At 34.3% G+C, this 22,370-nt stretch overlaps 2 protein-coding genes across 2 annotated transcripts in view; one reads left to right on the top strand and one right to left on the bottom strand.

Moving 5' to 3' along the window:
- Positions 1-22,370, top strand: part of hwt (SH2 domain-containing adapter heavyweight) — a 524,256-nt gene that overhangs the window by 229,421 nt on the left and 272,465 nt on the right. The window lies entirely within an intron of this gene.
- On the bottom strand, positions 1,564-7,562 carry LOC149425665 (uncharacterized). The gene is made up of 4 exons (XM_089641022.1): positions 7,440-7,562; positions 5,237-5,775; positions 3,905-4,117; positions 1,564-2,389 (listed from the first exon to the last, which is right to left on the bottom strand). The coding sequence occupies exons 1-4, from the start codon at positions 7,446-7,448 to the stop codon at positions 2,155-2,157; spliced, it is 996 nt and encodes a 331-aa protein (XP_089497148.1). The 5' UTR covers positions 7,449-7,562; the 3' UTR covers positions 1,564-2,154.

Raw genomic sequence — 22,370 nt, 5'->3', positions numbered from 1 at the left:
ATAATTTTGCTGTTATTTGCAATACGTTTACTCTAACAATTTTAGATAAGACATTTTTACACAAATTAAATGTTTTTCTAAACTCAAAGAAACAACAACATGCACATTGCATACAGAGAATATAAACGTCTTTGAATTTTACACAAAAAAACTTGTTATATACGCTTCGTTAGCAAGACCGTAGCATCTCCCGAAGCAAATATAATGGATAATAGATGAAGCACGCACGATATAAGATGCATATGTAATTGCACAACTTGAATACAAACTTCAGTCTTGATCCGCGAACCGTCATAATGTGCAGATATCAATCTAGAACCTGAGAGTATTGTTTGTATATTAGCAAACATAACACCTTTAAACATCTCCCACCAATCCACTGTACTCGTATGTTGAAACACCTGAATACATTATGTAGCAGGTAATGCTGCAATTGCTGCTCTCATTATCGCCTGAAAGAGATTGATGTCCATACGTATTGTGGATATGGAATATGGACTATGGATGGAGTACTGCACGAGTTGAATAGAACAGGAATGCAGAATGTTCTCGAGGTAAACGCTGTCAAGTAAGAATGGACTGTTGACATGAGGAAGCATTGTTTGAATTCAAAACCGAAACTTAATAGGGAAAGTCATGTTTCTAACAATTATTAAACAAGATTTCAATAGTATTGGAATGATGTCGAAAGACAAGGCTGATTAATTGACAGTGGTAGTTAAGAACGATCGGAATAATGAACCATTAAAAAAACAAAGTTTGTAAATTTCAAATTTATCCGAATATTCAGGGAATTTTTCCACCAAATTTTTTTTTCGAAGCAGGTTTAAATAAATAAAATTAACTTAAAAAAACATACACTTAGTAAGACACCACTTTATTTAATAAAGTGGTGTCTTACTAAGTGTATGTTTTTTTCATTCAATATGTCACACCCCAAAGTATTTGCTTCCTTCGAAAAAAAAAATTAACTTAATTTAATGGTTTAAAATACAGTATGTGCATTGTTTAGTTTAATTATTATGACTAGCCACAATTTAACAGATTTTTACGAAGATAGATATGTATATATGGGATTGCACCAACCTCCCTACAACCCGGAATAAAACTTATTATTGTTTTTTTTTTTATTATAGATAAATGATTTCATGTGATGTATGTTACCAACATACGCATTTTATTTATGGTGAAAGTGATGTTTTGCCACACGCATCATTTGCGTTCGTGTTGGAACTGAGCCATTGTGGTCCATCGACATCGACAGAAGGCGATGATTGATGGTCCATCTGGAATAATGGAGTTTTTATAGCTAGAGGCGATCGGTTCGTGTTTAAAGGTGATTGACAACAGGCGATACCTATCCGCAATAGCTGCTGCCTTGTCCTGCCAAGTTGCACCAAGGAGATACCATTAGCATGGTGTGACGGCACACTTAATAGAGATGCGCGACATTGAATTGCAACTCAACAAAGATGTTCACAAATCGTGACTTAATCGCTTTTACTTAGTAATTCAAGAGCCTGTTGTGTATTAAAAACCAATAGGTATGTAATTAATAAATGATTTGTTCGGTCAGAACCAAGCCAGTATTTTTATTACAAAAATAATAAATTACATTTTTCAAACATATAAAATCAATGTACATATATTTTGCATATTGATGCATTCATCGAAGATTCACAGCGTTGGTTTCGTATAATATTAAAAATCCGTCGAAATTTTCAAAGATTTCCCCGCTTCTAGTCGATCGACTGACCATCATATAAAATTGTAATCAAACACCGTCACTATTTACAACCTGAAGATAAGGTAAACGTATATTTACACTCATGCCCGATGAATAAATAAATATAGCAATAAATAATACGATAATTCCTTTCAAACTTAAAACTTTTACATCTCTGAATGTTTAAGTTAAGTTGTAATTTTTATGGTCCCCGAATTGAGAGATCAAGGTTTAATACAAGAAAGCTTAATCTAAAGGACCGACTAGACTAGATAGAAACCATTGAAAATTTCGTTGTCAGATTGCACTTATCCTATTAAATAATATCATTGTTTCTGACAGATCAAGAGACAAGAATGTTGTGACTCAACCGTGGAGTTGATGGTTCAGTCGGTAAGTTCCAGGGGCGAGGGCGAGCGGGTTGGTCTCTAGTACTGGTATCCTGACTGAGGGTTGTAAGATGGGATGTTGGGAGGCAAGTAAGACTGGGTCGGTTTCCCAGAAGGGTATCCCTGGGGACCTCCGGATGGGTACCCCGATGGGCCTCCCGAGGGGTATCCGGATGGGCCTCCTGATGGGTAACCCGAAGGACCTCCTGATGGGTATCCCTGGTTTCCCTTGTTGGCTTGTGCAGCCTCCTCAGCAGCATTCTGTTCCAGAGATCTGCAACAAAGAAAACATGTTTAGCATGGTTTAACAGTGCAAAACTTACTTCAACCTTTTGTTATTCAAATCGTTTAAGGCATATTTTCCCACAGTTTTACTTATCGTTGTTGCTGTCCCCAAAACGTTTAAATTATGATAAATTGTTCATTTTCTCTTCGTTCAAGGATAGATAATGAAAACAATGATTAAATACAATGTTTAATAACACAATAAAGAATTTGCGTGAATTATGACGTAGGAAAAATAATATGAGACTTCATTGTGTCATCGGCTTGTCGAGATTAATAACAGATCTCAGACTGCAAACGACGATAAATCATCGCCAGTGTCTAGGAAATGTTGGTATTATGACATTGAAAAATGCTTCACGAGAGGAAAAGTGGCGTTATTCCGGAATGTTTATTTTAATTTTTTTAGAGTTTTTAATCCAGCAGGAGTGGCTGGGTGGTGCCATATCTTATGGTGAGTTAGGACCTCGCGAATACAATGAGAGTGCCTTAGTTGTAACGTTACCACTTTACTAAGACAAATAATGATGTGATAACTTCCAACGAAAGAATAGATGCATTTGCCATAATACTGGTGCCCAAAGAATTGTGCGAATATGGACAAATGCAAGTAACGTCGTAAAATAATGATGCACATCTGCGCTGAACTAAGTGACTCCCGATGTCGCCGACTACCGAACAAACAGCCCCAACGGCTCCCAAGTGTCTGGAGCCAGTGACACTACGACATCCTCAACTGGGGTATGTTCGGAGGCTGAAGGGCAGTGGGGAAGAGGAAGGTGGGGTAAGGCTCTCGGATCGACAGTGGAATTGATTGTTTCTGAAATAGGTAGTGTTAAAGACCCCTCTATCATGATTCACTGAAGTAATTAAGAAAAGATCGGAAACGAGAATCATTTTCTGATTAAGATCCGGACATGCACTAATGGGAATTATTGTGTTTGATAGGCCTCTCTTATTCTCCATTATGCTCAATATTTGAACAAATTGAAGATTTCTAACCGTTAAATTTAAACAACAGAAAGTGACAATATTGATGACCCCAAACCCATCGGAAGTTCAGAATGGAATAGCTTCAAATGAGTTCTACGCCGTATCATAAATTTTGTTAGACCACGTAAATCGGAAAACCCTTGAAAGTGAATTCCTAAATAAAGTTCTAGGTTCCTTTTAAGAACATAAGAGATTATATTAATAATAAAAATATATTAATATTGTTACTTAAAAACAGACGAGGAAAAAAATTAAAACATTATGTGAGTCAGAAGCCTCGATAATGTATTATGAAAAAACACCCATCTATTATAATTGTTTTTTTTTTTTAAATTTGCAACCAATTAAAGTAGAATTAACTTGTTAGTATTGTCATTTTATTTGAAACCAATTACAGTAGAATTTGCTGTGTTTTGGAATATTGTTGAATATTCCTTTTTTTTTTATGAATTTATAAAATGACATCGGTCGACCTTTTCAACAACATACGAAGAAAAAGTATGGTACTTACATTCTGATGGCTTCTGGGATTGGGGGAGGGGTGGGGAGGTGGTCTCCGAAGGCCCTGAAGCCGTTGGCATCAGCAACGTAGGTCACGGAGTAGGTCTTGCCATCGGGGCCTACGTAGGAGTAGGACCCGTGCATCACCTGCTCTTCGTGGTCGGTTCCGATGTTCTCGATGTGTCCCATCTGCTCGATGTGGGTCTGGTCTCCGGTCAGGGTTCTGGAATAGTGGGAATATCCTATTATTAAATTTTATTTTGTATTTTCCAACAGTTAACGAAGGATTGATTGGTTTTGGAATATTATTAAAGATCGCTTGTAAATGTTGAAAACCTCTACTAATATTTTCATTGAATTTCCAACCGCTCAACTTCTTGATGGCCAACGCAAAATTTTGGCTCGGCGTAGTTACTTGTATTTTTGAAAAATGTGTCTATATATTAAATTATAAAAATAGTTTAAACTCTACATGTAGTTTCCTCGGAATAACTAGTTAGATACAGAGAAGCGATTTTTAATAGTATCTTTAAGACTACGCTCGCGTGCAAGTTTAGTGGTTAAAGTTCGATCGATTGGCTTTCGAATTGTGCTAAAGATCCAGCTATTTACCTTTTCATTGTGTTTGCAACTAGTTTAAGGTAGAAATTAACAGATCTGCAAGATTATTAAAGATCCCCATTAGCATTGCCATTGTGTTTGCAAAGAATTGAAGGAGGAATGATCAGTTCTGTTAAGGATCCGTTTATTGGCATTTGATCTTCTTCAGGCAATATGTTTTGCATAGAAATGTCTAATAAAAATAATAATAATATTTGAATAATTTTTATAGTGCTGTTTTTGTGCAAAATCACCTCAAGGGCGCTGTACAAATATATAATACATTTCTACAATGATCTATGTTATTACTAACGATATATGAAGATAATATACAGTACAATACTTACATGGTAGGTCACTTGAGATGAACACTTAATTAACATTAACTAATTGTTTATTAGCAAAATTTAGATACAGGATTTAGGACAAAACTGGAAAATTTGAAATAACTGGACTTTATCTCAGGAATGGTATATTTAATTTGAAGGTATGACAGCTTAAAAAGGTAAGTTTTTAGTTTATACCTGAATTCTGTTGGACTTGTTATGGATCTTAGTTCTGGAGGGAGTTTATTCCAAGCCTTCGGCCCAGATACTCCGAAAGCGCGATCACCAAACTTAGTATTTGGCTTGCGCTTAGGTACTATCAGTCTATCTATATCAGAAAGAACGTTAGAGGAAAGTATTTAAATTTAGTGGGAGTTCTCACAGTTTATAATATTTAGTAAGTTGTGTGGACTCACTCGTATTTGTAACTTCCGTCTTCGTTGATCTCGTTGATTTGCTTCAGGATCGGGATTTGGGGGGTTGTTGGTCCGGAGGGGGGAAGGTAGTTGTTCTGGGGAGGGAGATAGTTGTTCTGGGGGGGGAGATAGCTTTTGTCAACCGTCGGAGGGGGAATGTACTGGGTCGTGGGCTTCACGGTAATGGGAGTAGGGCGATATGTGGGCTGTTTTGGTGGGGGACCGTTTAAGTTGTTCGCGGGAGATTGGGCCCCAATCGAAGGGGGCAGGTAACTGTTTCCTGGTTTAGAGGTGACTTGCTGGGGGGGGAGATAGTTGTTCTGGGGGGGGAGGTAGTTGTTCTGGGGGGGGAGGTAGCTGTTTTGCGGAGGCAGGTAGGGGGCCTGGGGTACCCCGTAGGAGGTAGGGGGGGGCACGTAAGAATTCTTGGGGCTGTTGAGGAAATCGTTCCCTCCGGCGGAATAGGCGCTCTGAGGGGCGCGCTGCCTCAGGGCGAGGAGGTCTGCGTGGCACGAGGCCAGCAGGGCGGCTAACATCAACTGGAAATAAAATGTTATTAGCCAAAAAGATATCCAAGTACTTAAAAAAATTAAATCCAACGGCATTTATTTCATTCAATTCTATTCATCTCTTTATAACATTATTCTATATAAATTGTTCATCTTAACTGCACTAACGTGGATACAAAATGTTAGTTGCAATTGATAAAAAAAATTACATTAATTTATTTCCGTCCACCTTAACCCCTCATCCCTGTCACTTTTCCACTTGAGAACATAAATCGTTTATTATATAATTTTTAACTTTTCAGGGAAGCCAGAGACATCGATTTAATTTATTATCAACTATAAAATCTTACGGAAAACTAAAATATATTTATATTATATTTGTTTTTTTCCACCAGGAGTCTGGGTTGCTTGGAAAGAATCTGGCGAAAAGCCCAAATTTATGTACAATGAGGGTTAAAAATATCACGAGAATGAATTATTCCAATACTGTACTCATTAATACTAGTTTGCAGAATAGTGATCCATGCATTTTAGTCGGAAAGATGCCGATTTGACAAAGAACATGAAAAAAATTAGGTTTAAATTAAGCGGTCAGGAGTAAACAATTGTATGGTAGACTCTCGTATGAACTTTGATAAATTAATAAATAATTAATACAAAAAATATGGACATGTACGGGTATTAGGAAACAAAAGTAGCGCATGTAAAATTATTTAACTTTTAATTGTATCGATTTTGTTTGCATCTGACTTAATTTTGACGTATATTTCGACTTAGATTAAAAGCACATTATAGGTATTAATATAAAGACATTATAGTGCATGTATTTCTATAGATGATAAACTATTATGTGCTTTATGAGTCTTACGTCTGTTGCTAATAAATAGTAATCTTGACATAAACATTAACTAATCACTGACGATTACGTGGAAAATCATATTAGTTTATCGGTAACTCAGTGGGGAATAATGTGTATATAGTGCAATAATGTATGGATTGAGTTTAAACTTATATATACTTCACGATACATTATAATAGTTAATAAAATAGTTAAATGTTTCCTCTTTTTAGTTTCAAGGAGAATACCTACCTTAGTAAAATATGTGTTTAAATATTTTAATAATATATATGCTTTTATTGTACACTATTAAAGATCGGTAATATAACTAATTCGCTGTGTAAAACACACCTTAAAATTTTGAAAATTATTTTTTTTATGATTTTAGATTATTAAAAAAAAAACTGTTTACAATAAACAACTGTTATTTTGTAATTATTGTTATGATACCATTGTTTATCACTAATACTCGAATAAAAAATTGTTATTATTTCATGTACCCAAAGTTAAAAAACAGCCCCATAGCGAGTAAAACATTAAAATAAATTTTTTAAATCAATTACATTTTCACATTCAATGGGCTTTAAAAAATAGTCGTAACAGTTTGAAATATTTAAAAACAGAATATATACTTTGGTTGGAATAAAAAAAAAATTAAATATGAATGTGAAAAGTGAATAAACAAATAAATGAAAAACGTTATGGAAATAAACACTTCAGAAGAATTTTTCACAATGACTTTGAAAAAATAAAAGTTATGACGGATTAAAAAGGTTTTTTTTCCATCAAAATTCTAAATTTTGATTTACGTTTTCAAAGGTACACACCACGGAGCGCATGCGTGCGTTTTCCTTACCAGCTTCATGTTCGTTGTAAGTCCTTGGTACACTTGCAACAACTGTAACAGAAGATATCCCAGGTGAGTTGCCTGGCTGTGACTGATACTGTGAGAGATCCCCGCCGCTTTATATACCTCCTGCAATCCTTGCGCTACTAGGGCTGACCAACGAGATCATCTCGGGTCCATCGCTCTACACTCAGACGGTTGCAGATTGGGCGGGTCATGAGATATGTTAAGGTTACCGTAACAGTACTTGTAGGCTTTGCAAACTGTGTTCACCTTTTACCAAAATAATTGTATTTGTTGAAATTATTTAATAAAATTTTAGTATTAATAGATTAGTAGACAGGCTCGTTAGAGATCTTATTGGAACGGTTCTAAAAAACAAATTTCCATTTTATTTAATTTTATATATTTGATGATTTTTTTTAGATACTTTTTCAGAGTTCATAGTGTTGATATTTCTTACTAATTTGTTAACAAATTGTATAATATTGGAGAAAACAAGATAAGTGCCTGGAAAATGTTAAAATGGCTGTACATATATTATTTTTGTGTCTAACAACTCAATTTTCTAAAGATTAGTGATTAGTTTTTTGAGTTTATTTTAGTTAAATTTTTTGACAAAAAGGAACTCTACAGAAAAAAATATGTTTTGACCAGAAATTTAACATACATTTATAAGGAAAACGGAAATGTTTTCCTCAGAAATAAAATTCTATGAACGTTTTAACGTACATGCATTATTCTATAATCTACATTTAAACAATGAAATATAAAATTCATAGAATGTATTCACCTATTTTTGCATTCTCACGTTTTACAAATATAGGCTTTATGTCCTGTCAATACACCTGTTCGAGAAAATCAGTAGAGCATCAAAGTAAATGGATTAATACGTGCTAATATAATGTGTAATATGTTTAGTCAGTGTTTGAAAAATCTATCTGCAAAACTGTAAAATAATGTAATAATAATAATACATTTTCAGGTGTTTGCGAAATATTACGATATCTATAAAATATGCGTCCCTTTACGGAATATAACGCAAATGCGTTATTCTTTGAAATTAAAATTCAACAATAAGATCCGCCACTGAGAAAATATAAATAGAAGTGTGTTCTAAAATGATTTGAGGGAAAACTGATGTCACAAATTTTCACAAGACCTTCGCCTTCTAGGTCCCAACAGACGGGTTTATCAAATTTATATTTTGTTCCTGAAAGATTTTAGACAATCGAAAAATTTTAATCCATTATTTCGGTTAATCCAAAGAATTACGACCTTTAGCAATTTTAGTCTAGTCTAGTCTAGTCTAGAGGATATTTGAAAATGTTTAATTGATTTCACTGGAAGTAAGATAAAATTGACCTCACTTCGGGCATTTGAACACGCCCACCTCCTATGCCTTTAGATTTATCTCTACAGGACTTATGCATTATTTTAAAATAATCCATTTTCAAATATTCAAAAATGTTAAGAAAACAAAATTGAACCACCTTCATAATTACGTACGCTCTTAATTAATCCATCTCACTCAACTATCTCTCTCCAATCTTCTGCGCATCGTTCTTCTCTCTCTCTCTGAGTGAAGTTAGTTCGATTTTAGGTATTTATTTCTGTCGGATGATTGGGATCGTGTGACTGGAACAGGGTTTTATTTCCGGGACATTTATTCCTTAATTTAGGCTTCATTGATTTATCCCTTTAAGGTTATTTTGGTCTCTCTGTCATTAATTTGCCATCAAAATGCGATAAAAAGGAAGTGGCCGGACGCCCTTAAAGGTTAATCATTCATTCGAGGCTGTTACTCTACAAGGCGTATTTTTTTCTTCACAAATGGTGTACGTGGTTTTATCTAGTCACATGTTTAAAAAAATAATAATTATATAACTGATTATTAAGTAGTTAATTGTTGCTTTAATAATAATAAGAGTCAATCTTGTACAATTTGTGTAGATTTGAGTAATGAAATAAATATAAAAATGAAGTGATTCATTGTTGCATTTATTTTTAATTTAAATGCCCAATACCTATGGGCCCAATAATATATGGGAAAATATTTGACTTAACTTACTATGTTTGTCTATTTTACTATTAATGACAGAAAGTAAATTAGATAACGTCTGAGGTCAGTTTATGGTGGTACAATAATTTTGATTCCCTGACCCTTAAACAATAAATAAAAAATGTAGGTTAGGTTTCAATTTATAGGATAAATTTACAGATTTTATTTATTTATTTTTACTATTTTTTCATTGATATAACTACAATTTTTAAATTGACTAAAAAGCAGTTTGCCACAAGGAAGCTTGCCTGCAGGTTCTACAATTTAGCTTTAATTTAATAATCGTAACACAATACAATAATTTTGTTAAATTTAATTTCACGCAATGTCTGTCCGTAATGCACTAGTCTCTTCTTCTGATTGTAGCTGCTTCTTTTATCATGTTTCCAGTATTCCTCCGCTGGATTATCATTTGAGTAAAATTTGTAGAAAGGTATATCAAATTCATGCGCACTTGGGCGAGTCCATTTTTATGAATTTAATTCCTCCGAGTCGGTTTTGTATCTCGAATATAAATTTAATAAAACAATTGAGCTAGTCCCTTTTTAAATTTCCCGAAAAAATGACAGTGGTTAGTGAAAATAATAAATAATAACACTTTTTCAGTACTCCCCGGTAACATGCCCGGGGAAAAAACTTAAGGGCATTTGTCCATAAAACTATACATGTTTACATAAAATAATTGTAAAAACGCACACTTTATCCACATTTACAAAATTTGTTAATGGGAGCAGAACACATAAATAAACCACTCACCAGATCGATATCTTCGGGATTTTTCGAACATAAAATTAAGTTAATCTGGCTTTACGAGCTGTTGCGAAATTGACAAAAATCCTACGATGAAATGGTACATTTACACAGAAATACGCAAGCCTCGAGTCGTAAATTTCTTTCCGGAAATAAATCAGCGAACCGTTTTTGGGAGAAACGTACCCAAAAGGATTCATAAAACGTTCCGGTCCTGATTTAATAAAATCCTCCCGGGTCCTTGCCACTCGCGACGTTTTTTTAGTAAAGTTTTTACTACCTTTTCTCTATGAGGTACGTTTTCAGCAGACCCCAACCTAAACCCACTAAAATATTTACCAAACTAACGCCTCTAAAAATAAGTGCCTTGTGTATAAAACTGTAAATCATATAATTTTTTATAGTTACTAACTCAACAAAAATGCCATCATAACTTCTATGGCATGAAGAATCAAATTATTTTGTAATTCAACACACTTGTAATTAAAAAAGTTTACATACAATTATTAAAACAATGAGTTTGGTTAAGTATTTTACATCCAAAATTAAGTTTTGTATGAAAAAAAGCCGCGCAGCCGTTTCTCTATGTTACTCGTTCTAGGGACCGTTTTACTTTTCTTCACTGAACACGCCTCGGTATCTTAACATGTAATATATTCGTCCTCCTTTTTTTAGTTTTATTTTTCTTATTTAACTAATGCAGTTATCAAAATCGTGTTATTTAATTTAATTTTTAAATTTAATTTAATTTTTTATTTTATTTTATTTTTATTTTTCTTTCTTTTTCGCTCTCCTATCGGAGGTTGACTATCATCAGGCAATATTAACCCTGTATTAATGACATCAAAATAAACACCAGATATAGGCACAACAATTTTCTAGCAAAGATTCAAGTTAAAAGTGTAGGAACCTACTCAAGATAGTAATTAACTGTGCGAAACGGACTAAACTTCGTAGTTTTAAACTATATCACTTCCTCGTTGTAATACGACCAGTGTTCTGTCAGTTCCCATAGCAGTCATTGTTTGTAATACGAAACTACGTACTACTTTTCTGACAGTTGAAATATAGCCATTTTGTATTCGTTTGAGACATTTTTATATTCATACATTGCCCAAATCCGCACTTCACATTTGGCGGTTCAGTTTTAAAACTAGATGAATTCAAATACAAATATTTTTTTAATTTGCAACATAAACCGTCTTTATGCATTCATTCTATGACAGTGTTAGGATTTTTATATTATTGACCAATAAAATAACGATCTTCAAAGTTTAATACCAAAATAAAGAAAATAAGAACACCGAACAATATAATATAAACTGTTCCAATAAAGTGCATCTACTGAAAGCATTTTTTTGCTAGGTCTAAATTACAAACATGGAATGGGAATCACTAACAACAATTAGAGGAAGTGATTTTATTCAATGCAAACTGCCAAGAGGCAAAAGGGAAATTCTATAAAATAATAAATTTTCTGTTATACTAATTCGATATATTTTTTAAATTCCTTTATTTTTCCCAATTTTTGCATTAATTACAAACAATATTATATAAATCAATAAGAATAATGGGAACCCACTAAGGCGCAGCCTGTGCGTGGGTAATATATTTAAGTTATTATATTATTATACCTAGAAATAAACAAACTGTGGGCATATAAAACAAAAACAAGATTACGTTTTGTCTAAGCGGTTTGTATACAAAGTGTTTACAATATGATTGAATGCTATTTTTTTTAGATTTTAGTGAGGTTCGTGTTAAACGTAACGATGTCTGTGCATTGTCTATTGAATGTACCACTTCTTTTTATAAATACATTTTCAAGATAATTTATGTTACTCTTAGGAATATTAAATTTGTCCGGAGACCGTAACTTTTAATGTACGTTGGAAATTAATATTTTGACATTGTCTAGATTGCATTTAGTTTGAGTTGAATCTTGCGATCATACATAAGGATAGCAGCCAATAAAAATGTGCGGTTAGAAAATGAAGAGAATATTGGTAGTTCTTATCTCTTATCCGGGACGAAGCTTATAAGCTATCAGCAGTAATGCGACATCCCTCCTAGAACTATGGTTGAAATAAGGCTAAAAACGCAGCATTCCCGAGATAAATGCTGTTAGAAACAGCCATGGGTAAAAAACGAACTCTCACATGTGCTCGACGTGAGATTGAATATAAGCTCACAGTCTTTCAAAAAATCCTATTTGAAACCGCACAAGAGTTCCAACTGTTCCAAACCGTCTGGAGGCAATAAGCATATAGTATCTCAAATCTTATGAGGCTGAAGATAATGGGGAAGGGAAGGAGATGGGGATGAGAAAGGTGGGGAAGTACCCGGCTATTCAGATCGGGTCAACGAACACGGCTAAAGCCATTTCAAGTAACGTTTCAATTCCGAATGGTGGTCTTACACCAGGACCACACTAAGAGTTTCTTCCACTCCAATATAACTCCAACTTAAAACATAATTACATTTACCCCATATAAAACATTTTTCTCGTAATTTGTGAAAATTTGTTGGTATTTTTAGATATCTGTAGTCTATTTGTAATCTACATATATTGTAGTGTATTTGTAAAAATGCTCTATCACGAAAATCGTCAAGTAATTACAAAATATAATTTTACTCTTGATCTAGTAAAGATTTGAACTATTAGCAAAAAATCTTATTTGTTTTGCCGAGAAATTTACACGACCCTTTCTCTCAACACTTTCTAGATCAATTCAACTTTTTCTGGCATATTATTTCCGAGTAAAACAAAATCTGTGGTGAATTTCGGAAACGGCTGGATAGAACCTCGTGAAATTAACTCTTTGCCAGTCAAAATGTTTTTAGTTAATTTTTAAAAGTGGTGCTTAAGAATTTGTCAAATGGTCGCTTCAATTTCAAATTGAAAATGGTTGTAATTGAAGAAGATAATGAACCAACGTATCCTCTTTACACCACTCCTCCCACATTTGTCTACACCTTTTTTGAATTCCGTGTGGGGTCAATAATACACCTTAATTTTTTTCGACACATTAATATGGTTTTTTTCGTCGTGTTTCCGGAATGTTATAATGATATTGGACCAAATTTGCGTGGGTGAACGTTGTTTTTTATATAATTGTTATGAATTATCACCATTTATTAACATGTCAATATTATATTAAAGAACAATAAAGTTTCATTACTGATAATTGACATGCAATACGTTATTTTTATAAAGAAACGATTGATGTCTGGAAAACTTTTTATGAAAAGCAGACAATAAAAAAACTGTACATGCATAAGATTGTTCTAAGGGATATTATGTGTTGGATCGCAATGCAGACTCAAGATCAAATTATCTTTTCACACGTTTTTGTTGCATTTTTTTGCCATAAGGGATTTACATAGTATGCAGTGACATGCATAGAATGTATTTATGCAAGTTGATGTGGTGATTTACATAGTATGTAGTGACATACGTAGAATGCATTTATGTAAGTGAATGTAGGGATTTAAAAAAAAATAAATTAAAAGTTGAAGTAGTGATTTACATAGTAGGTATACAGTCATAGAATGTATTTATGTAAGTGAATGTAGTTATTTACATAATATGTAGAGACATACATAGAATGTATTAATGTAAGTGAATGTAGTGATTTAAAAATATCAAAAATAAAAGTTACATAACACGTTGTTTAAGAGATCACTATGGCCAGGGGGGAGATCTGTCTAATTTAAGTGTAATTTTATGTTGTAATATAAATTGTGATTTCTGGTCTTTATTTTTAATAGGAATTAATAGAATGTTGGTAGTTTGAGATGGGGTATCAGAAATTATAAAAGGTCCGCAAATGTCGCCAAATACGCCAAATACACCTGTGTGACTTTAGACTTGAGCGTAGTACAGTGTAGTAGTGAAGTCCAAATGTCAAATTATGCGTAGTGGATCTTGAAAGTGAGTGATGCACTATTATAGAAAGAAAGACTAAGAATTTGTCAGATTTGGTTCGTCTGTTTTTTTTACTTCCAAATCTACGTGACTGCTACAAGTGCAGTTTCTCAACGTTGTTCCGGGTTTTAGCCTACGTGGTTAAGATTGTCCCAATGGTGGTAAGCCTCCGATAAGAGAGTTCACTAAAAGAAGAATAATATCAATGTGAGATGAGTGAATCAAATACTTGATTTGGGCCGCATGTCAAGATTCGAAATCACATTAATGAGGATCAAGTAATAATCCATTTTCTGTGCATCTCCCTATTGCTAGTCAGATACAGTTAATTGTTAATTAGTTTATTAGATAATCAATTTGTGAATTAGGTACAGAAAATGGTTTACTAATAAAAAAAATCATTGAAGTACCTGGAAAAGATGTTATTATGCCTACCGTAAAGAGTGTAGCATCCTTTCGTTTTCAACTTTTCCAAGTTGTCAAATGCTGTCTCAGTTAATTATTGTAGAGTGGTAGATAGTTTCTGTATGGTCCTGAAGAATGATCACAATTCAGAATTGAAACGTGACTTGAAATATACCATAGTCCCACTGTATCTATCACTGGTACCTACCGAAACAAAGAAATTGTCGAAAACTGTACGACAATGAAAAAAAGAGCTCGTTAAAAACAGTGGAATACACGCTAGTCTAATTTTAGTCTTTTATATCTCTGTTCCATCATCAGGCATAAGGCACAAGGAACAAGAAAATAGAAAGATGTGAATTGAAGAAGGTGAGTAGGTAAGCGGGATAGAACGGCAGAGAGCAGAGCCAGAGTAGAGAAGGTTCTTGGTGACGAGAAGAGTGGTGACATTGAGACCAGCTGCAGGTACTTGGGCCTGGTGTAGTGTAGCACTTGATGATTTGTGTAGGTATGGCTATGAATATCGTCATTAAGTTTTGCGGCAGTGGAGTAGTTTTACATAAAGTTAATTTTTTGCAACATTTTATTCGTTGTTATAATAACATCATTAATTTGATAAATTAACAAAACAAAACGTAACTTTAATTTCTGATCGTGAAACGTTTTGAGGCTGAAGACAGTGGGGAGGGGAAGCCGATGCTGAGAGTAAAGTTGGGAAGAGGAAGGTGGGGGTACCTGGCTATTAAGATCTTGTCAAAAAACAAGGCTAAAACCTTTTCAAGCTGCGTTTCATTTCTGAATGGTGGTTTACGGAGAGTATCTTCCACTCGGAACGTGCCGCAGTTATACCATATGTTATTTATTATAACTTATTATGAAAAAACACAGATAAAATAAATAAAAGTAAATTGGCGCACCGGGATTTGAACCTCCGACCTCCGGTTTCTTAGTCGAGAGTTTCACCCCTCAACCACGAAGGCCGTCATGTTTTGGTTCATGGTGAAAAAACAACAAAAAGTAGTCACTGGATATAATACTATACTCCGTATATTCCCAACAAACCAAATTTTAACAAATTCTCACAAACATTTTTCACCGAACGAAAATTCAGTTAATTCATATATAAATAGTATATATAAGTATTAGTAAATCACATTCAAATGCAATCAAAGAAAATTATCACAAAAGAAAAAAAGACAATGAAGTTAATTTGTATTGAAGTTTTGTTCACGAGCCTTCCATGTAAAAGAATACGGTCGGTATGCGAGCAGCAAGCAGCGAGTAGCCAACATCCATATTTCAAGGTGGCCGCTCTAGATGCGAGTGGTCCACAATTCCTACACCTTCACCTGGCAATCTCCAACCTCCCACGGTGATCACGGACTTATGGCCCGCTCTCGATTTCGTTCAACGCAACGTACTACGAAATTATATCATCTTTTTCTCACGCGAGAGAAATGTTGACTTACGTCTCATCTTCCCTTTCACACTACACATAGAATGTGTACGTGTACGAATGTGATGGTAGATTTAAGCGAATATTTTTTGTGCTTAAATTAAGGTTATTGCAAATTGAAATAAGTTTATATTATTATTTTTATTGGCTTGCTGTTGATCTGATTATTGTGTACTTTTAAAAGTGAAGATTTGTGCTCTTTTTCGTAGTGTTTTTATACGCGTCATTAAGGCGAGGCGAACTTTTGATACTGAGGATAACCTTAGCACGGAGATTTCTTTAGAGATAAATAAGGCCTCATTATTTTGCAGGTCAAACGGAAAGTGCTTAATAGTAACATTTACTTAAGGTAGTTCTAGGTAGGTTCTATCGATTGTTAAACACCTACAAAAATGCATGATTACCAAATAATCCATTTATAGTTTTTTGAGTAAAGTGTTAGCTGTAATATTATCTTAGCAGGGGTTACATAGGAACGTTTAGCAAAGTGAACTATGGTAGACAACATGGTATGGTAACATGGTGGGCACTCGTTTCACTTGATCCCCGTGTGCACCTGTGCACCCAGGACAAAGTACCAATGAGCTTAGTTTGGGCTTCTTCCAATGAAATATTAGTAAAATATACATATTGCAACAATTCCTGCCCGCTGATATGGGAATCTTGCGATGAATTGCCCGTCTTGTGAATTAAAAAAAAAAAAAAATATATATATATATTTTTTTTTATATATATATATATTTTTTTTAAATTTTTTTTTTTAAATATATATTTCAACATACTTTTTTAGCTCAAAAAATTGGTGTTCATTTTAATTATAATGTACATACATAACAGACAGAGGGTTAACCTAAAAAAATTACAAAGAAATGAAGATTAATTACCAACCGTCCTATAATGGTGTATAACAATTTATGAGAATAAAATAATAACTATGAACAACAACTAAAACACGAGACAATAAAATTTCGGTCACCTCTAGTCAAGAGACAAAATAGTTAAGTTCTGCGTGCTATCGCTAAATATGTCCGAAATCTTCCGACTACACTGGATTTTATATTTCACAAGATATTGGAAGAGAAGTAAGTTGGTTTTTTTTGGAAAGGAATATGAAAAGTTTCGGGGTTTCTCAGTAGACTGTGATTGATAGTGATTTTGTTGGTGCAAGGGGGAAGATTGTTTGATAGATAGAGACGAGACTTTAGATTTGTTATATTATAGATTACGATAAAATCGGAACAACTTTAATATGAGTAAACAACTTACTGAAGGTCACACGAAAAATGAATAACCGAAAACAGGATTGTAATCCGAACATTTCCCCAAATCGAAGATGAGATAAAAGTTACCTGCACTCGATTATGAAAACAGATAAACTTTTACGAAGCATCGTGCTTCTTACCTCACACAGGTATATTTGGGGCAGCTGATTGAGAAATTATTTATTTTTCCTTCGTTTTAGTGGTCAGTTGTTTATTGATGCTTTATTGAATTACTTTATTGCGGTACGATTGGCAAGCTTTATGATTAAGCTTTTATTAAGAATTAAGATAATTTAGTGATGAGGTTTAATTTTTATTTGGAATCCCTGCTACCTGTACGATTTACCCAATAGATTGACGATGTGATAAGTCGTCAGCGAACCGTAAGCAATTTAGTGCATTATTTTTATCTAGGAAGAGTTTGCAATCAAGGTCAATCGAAAAACAAATTAATTTGATAACAAAATATATGCAAATTATAAAATATAAATATAACTGATAAAATTGTAATACTTCATAATCTTTTCGTATCAAAGTGAAGATAAAACTTTTTTTTTTTTAAAAGAAAGACAAACATTCCCGGGTTACGAATAACCTGACAATATTTGAAAATCTCCTACTACCACCACAGTAAGCTGAAAATGATGCTTGTGTTGTGATGGAGGACTTAGCCAGCCGAGGAATTGAACACACTACGCCTGAGTGGGACCCAAGCGCGATGTCAACTCGGCCACCGACCGGTCAAAAGAAAAAAAAAAAAAAACTTATTAGATCATATTCAATTATGACATAGTGAATACATTTTTCCATATAAATCCTCCGATGGGCAATGTGGCCTGGCCAAAATATTGTTTTTTTTTCCGTTGTCTTTTTGGCAAGTGGTATCAATACACCATATAACTCGGCGAGCTGCGTCGAATGGTGCTATTTCCGATGAGTTTGCGTTTAGTTGGCAGAATAAAAAAAATTAACTCAAAAACTTCAAGGACTGTACCACATGGACTGGACAGACCATCGCACATGGTATCAATATCAAGGTGGGTTACCCCCACTCAGAGGTCAAATTTACACTCCAAAACTTCCAGATGCTGATCGTGAAGTGAATCAAGGTGCACGAGTGGTGTTGGATTTTGTTGAAAAGTATCGCTATACTGGCCGTCATATATCATCCATACGTCACATGACTTGGGCAGAATTCTGATGGAAAGGAACTTGCTATTGTTGGTACTGTACGCGCAAAAAGGGTCTTGGTCCCGTTATACACACATATACAATATATTGACATGTTCATGGACACTGTTTGCACACCTGCCTCTATATAAAACTAGTTTGATAGTCCACTCTTCTCATATGGCCCGGCCAGGCCACATTGCCAATCCAAAGGGGTAAAAGCACATTGCGCATCGGAAGATTAAAAGTCATTAATATTTTAGATCGGCTTAAGAATCGGGGATCTACAGCAGCCCGAGTAAATCTGGCTTCTCAGAAGCTAGGCGTCTTGTATAGGGCTAGTAGATTCTTCAATAGTAACCGCTGCCGACTCCATACAAATCTCAAGTACGCCCAACAATTGACAATACTTGATAAACCTACTTGATTCTGTGCAATGCAGGGCGGTCCGTTTGATTGACAATCAAATTGACAATTGACAACAGTGGGCAAGCTGAGTCTCTTCTGCAGGAATTTTAATGGAGCCTGCTTCAAGGATCTAGCAGCATTGATCCCCGGTGCACCAGTGCACGTGCGTGAAACTCGAGGTACACGAGCGGAACACCCGTTTACAGTAGTTGATGTTGGCTTCATGAGAACGGGCTGCGTCTTCGACCCGTTTTTGTAAGAAATATGGAACGAGTTACCGACATCTGTTTTTCCTTCGTCATATAATCCGAGCCTCTTCAAGACCCGCATTAATAACCCCTTCCTACAACCCTTACCAGAACCCGCCTCACAACGCTGCCTTACCAGGTGGCGACAATGCTCTCGGGAGGTGTCAGATAAAAAAATATATATCTTAAGTTACAGCTATCAAAATTATTTATTTATTTTTCCACGCCCATTCTTAGTGGGCTTTTATTCTTAGTCATAACTCATTGAAATGTTTATTATAAAAAAAAACTGATGCTTAGATCAGTGTTCCGCAAAGTGTGCTCCGCGGCACACTGGTGTGCCGTGGCCATTTGTAAGTGTGCCGCGAGTCCCGCGTCACTTCTCACAAAGTGCTCTGTAAATCGGTCTTTACTTTTCTGTGCGGCGCGGCGGCCGGAGGTGGCGTGGGTGGGACTCGATCACTGCGAAGTGGCCGTGTGCTACGCCGCTACGCTACATTATCACGTGTGCTACACTACATATGTGGGGTGCTATTGATACATTATCACGTGCTATTTTATCGCACGAGCTATCGGGGTGCATGCGCGTGACAACATAACATTACGAATTCATGGATCTTAAAACTGATCGGACACTAAAATAAAAATTTTCTGAAACAGAGTTAGCACATTTTTGGCTCCACGTAAAAAATGAGTATCCACTGCTGTCAAAGCGAGCTATTGCAATTCTATTACCATTTGCCACGACCTATTTATGCGAATTGGGGTTTTCAACTCTCATAACGATAAAGTCAAAAAAAGAGAACACCTGAGGACGATCGACGAAGAGATGCGAGCAGCGTCATCAACGATTGTTCCAAATTTTGATCGTCTTTGTTCAGTTAAACAGGCTCACATTTCGCATTAAACATCTTTTCATGTTATATTGATTTTAATAATAAATATTTATAAAATATTTTTTTTGGTAAATTTTGGTTCGGAGTGGCCACGCTTATTACGAATAATTTTTAGAAAAAAACTTTAGATGTGCCGTAATTACCATAAAAGGAAACTTTTTGGCTTGGTGGCGGCGGAAAAAGATGCATTTTAATTATCAATTGCGTAAAATTAAAATTCACTTCTCAAACCGATTCGGTGACAGTTCGCGGTCATTCTGTCACTGTTATGAGATAAATATCAATCATAATTACACAAACCCGGCTAGACAAACCCTGCTTTGCCAAACAAACCATTCAAAACCTGGGATGTTTTTTTAAATTATGATGACATGCAGCTTTCGTAGTTTAACCTCAAAGTTCGCCGTTATTCGTAATAAGCCTAGCCAATCCTATCCAAAATTTACCTTGTTTTTTTTTCTTTGGTGTACCGTTAAAAATTCTTGATTAGTTAGGTGTACCGTGAACATAAAAAGTTTGCGGAACACTGGCTTAGATGGATAAATAACACTTTACCCCAAGCAAGCGTACAAAGTATATTATTAAAATTTGTTTGTTAATATTAAACCACTCCAAAATTCAACACAAAGTTCCATTTCAAAAACTTTTTTTCAGTTCTTCACTAATTGTGTTGAATCGATTAATTTGTAATTTTGCGTGACTATCTCTTACCGTTAGAATAGGTCAATACAATAAAACAATGATTCTCTGTGTTCGGTAATTTCTTAGCTTTATTATTCTCAAATTAACTTGGTTTATTGTGAAGGCGGAGAATTACACATTTATTTATTTTTTACCACGTTTTTTACCACCTTTTGTTGTCATTATATAAACATTTAAAACTTTTTTATTGTTCTAACTATGCTCTAAATCATGAAAACTGTAAGAGTAAATAAACACCCATAAGGACGTTGATCTGTTTGTCTGTTTGTGCGCTTAGTTCTTACAAACTATTCAACGAATTTTAATAGGGTTTTCTTTTCACTATCATTTAATTTAGGGAATGAACATTTTTATAGTCTAGCATAATTTTTTTTCAGTTATGAATGAGTATTTATCTTCTTTTATTATAATTTTAATTTTCCACAAAAGTTTTCGATAGGAATATTGATATGACATATTGATATGGATAGGATTATCGGCAGGAATTTTTATTTTTTATATATTTAATAATATTGTTATTGGGTTTATAAAAACAGTTTATTTTTAAACAAGTACTGCTGTGTAATTATTATTACGCGTGACAGCTGTTTCGCCCTCTGAAGGCATTATCAAACTGTCAAAGTACAGTACAGTACAAAGTAACTACAGTTTGATAATGCCTTCAGAGGGCGAAACAGCTGTCACGCGTAATAATAATTACACAGCAGAACTTGTTTAAAAATAAACTGTTTTTATAAACCCAATAACAATATTATTGAATATATAAAAAATTAAAATTAAAATGGAGTTCTACAAATTAAACTTAATAACAATAAAAAAAATGGGCAGGAATATTGTTTAAAGTTTTTGTTGGTCTGTTACCTTTAAATATAAATATTAGAATTATTATTGAATTTAAAAAAAAAGTTAATTTATAAACAAGTTCTGCTGTGTAGTTATTATGAATAAGCGTGGCAGCTGTTTCGCCCTCTGAATACATTATTTATCTGAACATTGAATTCATCGAAGAGGAGCTCAGTTTTTGAACAATTTCATAATATTCTATTTCGGATCAGGTTAGTTTTGTAATCTACTCCCCAACTGATAATGGCATTTTGTAGAATGCCCTGACGGTCTCCGTGGTCGAGTGGTAAGACTCTTGACTAACAATTTGGAGGTCTCTGAATCAAATCCCAGCGTGCGCAAGATAATTTATTTCACAATTTCTTCATTTCAAATAATACATAGCATGTGAGCGGCACGTTCCAAAGTAGAATATACTCTCAGTGTCACCAAAAACCTAATGTGAGATCACCATTCATAATTGAATAAATCGTTGCTTTAAATGGCTTTAAAGTCGAGTTTGGTAACCAGATCTGAAAAGCCAGAAAATTCCACACCTTCCTCGTCTCCTTCCTCTCCCCACTACCTTCAGCCTCACAACATACTCCCGATTGCGGATGTAATGTCTGGCTCCATACTTTTAGGAGCAGTTGAGTTCACAAAAAAGTGATTAATATATTATTAAGTAAATATTTTTCGTTGATAATTTTTTTTTTTAATTCAATGACATATTAATTATTTTTCTAATATTATTTATTGTGTGGCAGATGTGACCTTTCCATTTAAGATTATCAATAATTATTCTTAGATTGAGATTCGTAATTTTATCAG

This window comes from Hesperophylax consimilis, chromosome 2 (assembly GCF_061612785.1).
Source record: "Hesperophylax consimilis isolate HC1 chromosome 2, BYU_Hcon_1.0, whole genome shotgun sequence".
Classification (NCBI taxonomy): domain Eukaryota; kingdom Metazoa; phylum Arthropoda; class Insecta; order Trichoptera; family Limnephilidae; genus Hesperophylax; species Hesperophylax consimilis.
Note: the sequence above shows the minus strand (reverse complement) of the source record. Positions and strands in the feature narration are given on the sequence as shown.

Excerpts from the sequence above, each read along its gene's own strand:
- LOC149425665 (XM_089641022.1), bottom strand. Across the intron at positions 4,118-5,236 it reads GACGGAAGTTACAAATACGA|AACCCTGACCGGAGACCAGA; the intron begins GTGAGTCCACAC and ends CCACTATTCCAG. Across the intron at positions 2,390-3,904 it reads ATCCCAGAAGCCATCAGAAT|ATCTCTGGAACAGAATGCTG; the intron begins GTAAGTACCATA and ends TCTTTGTTGCAG.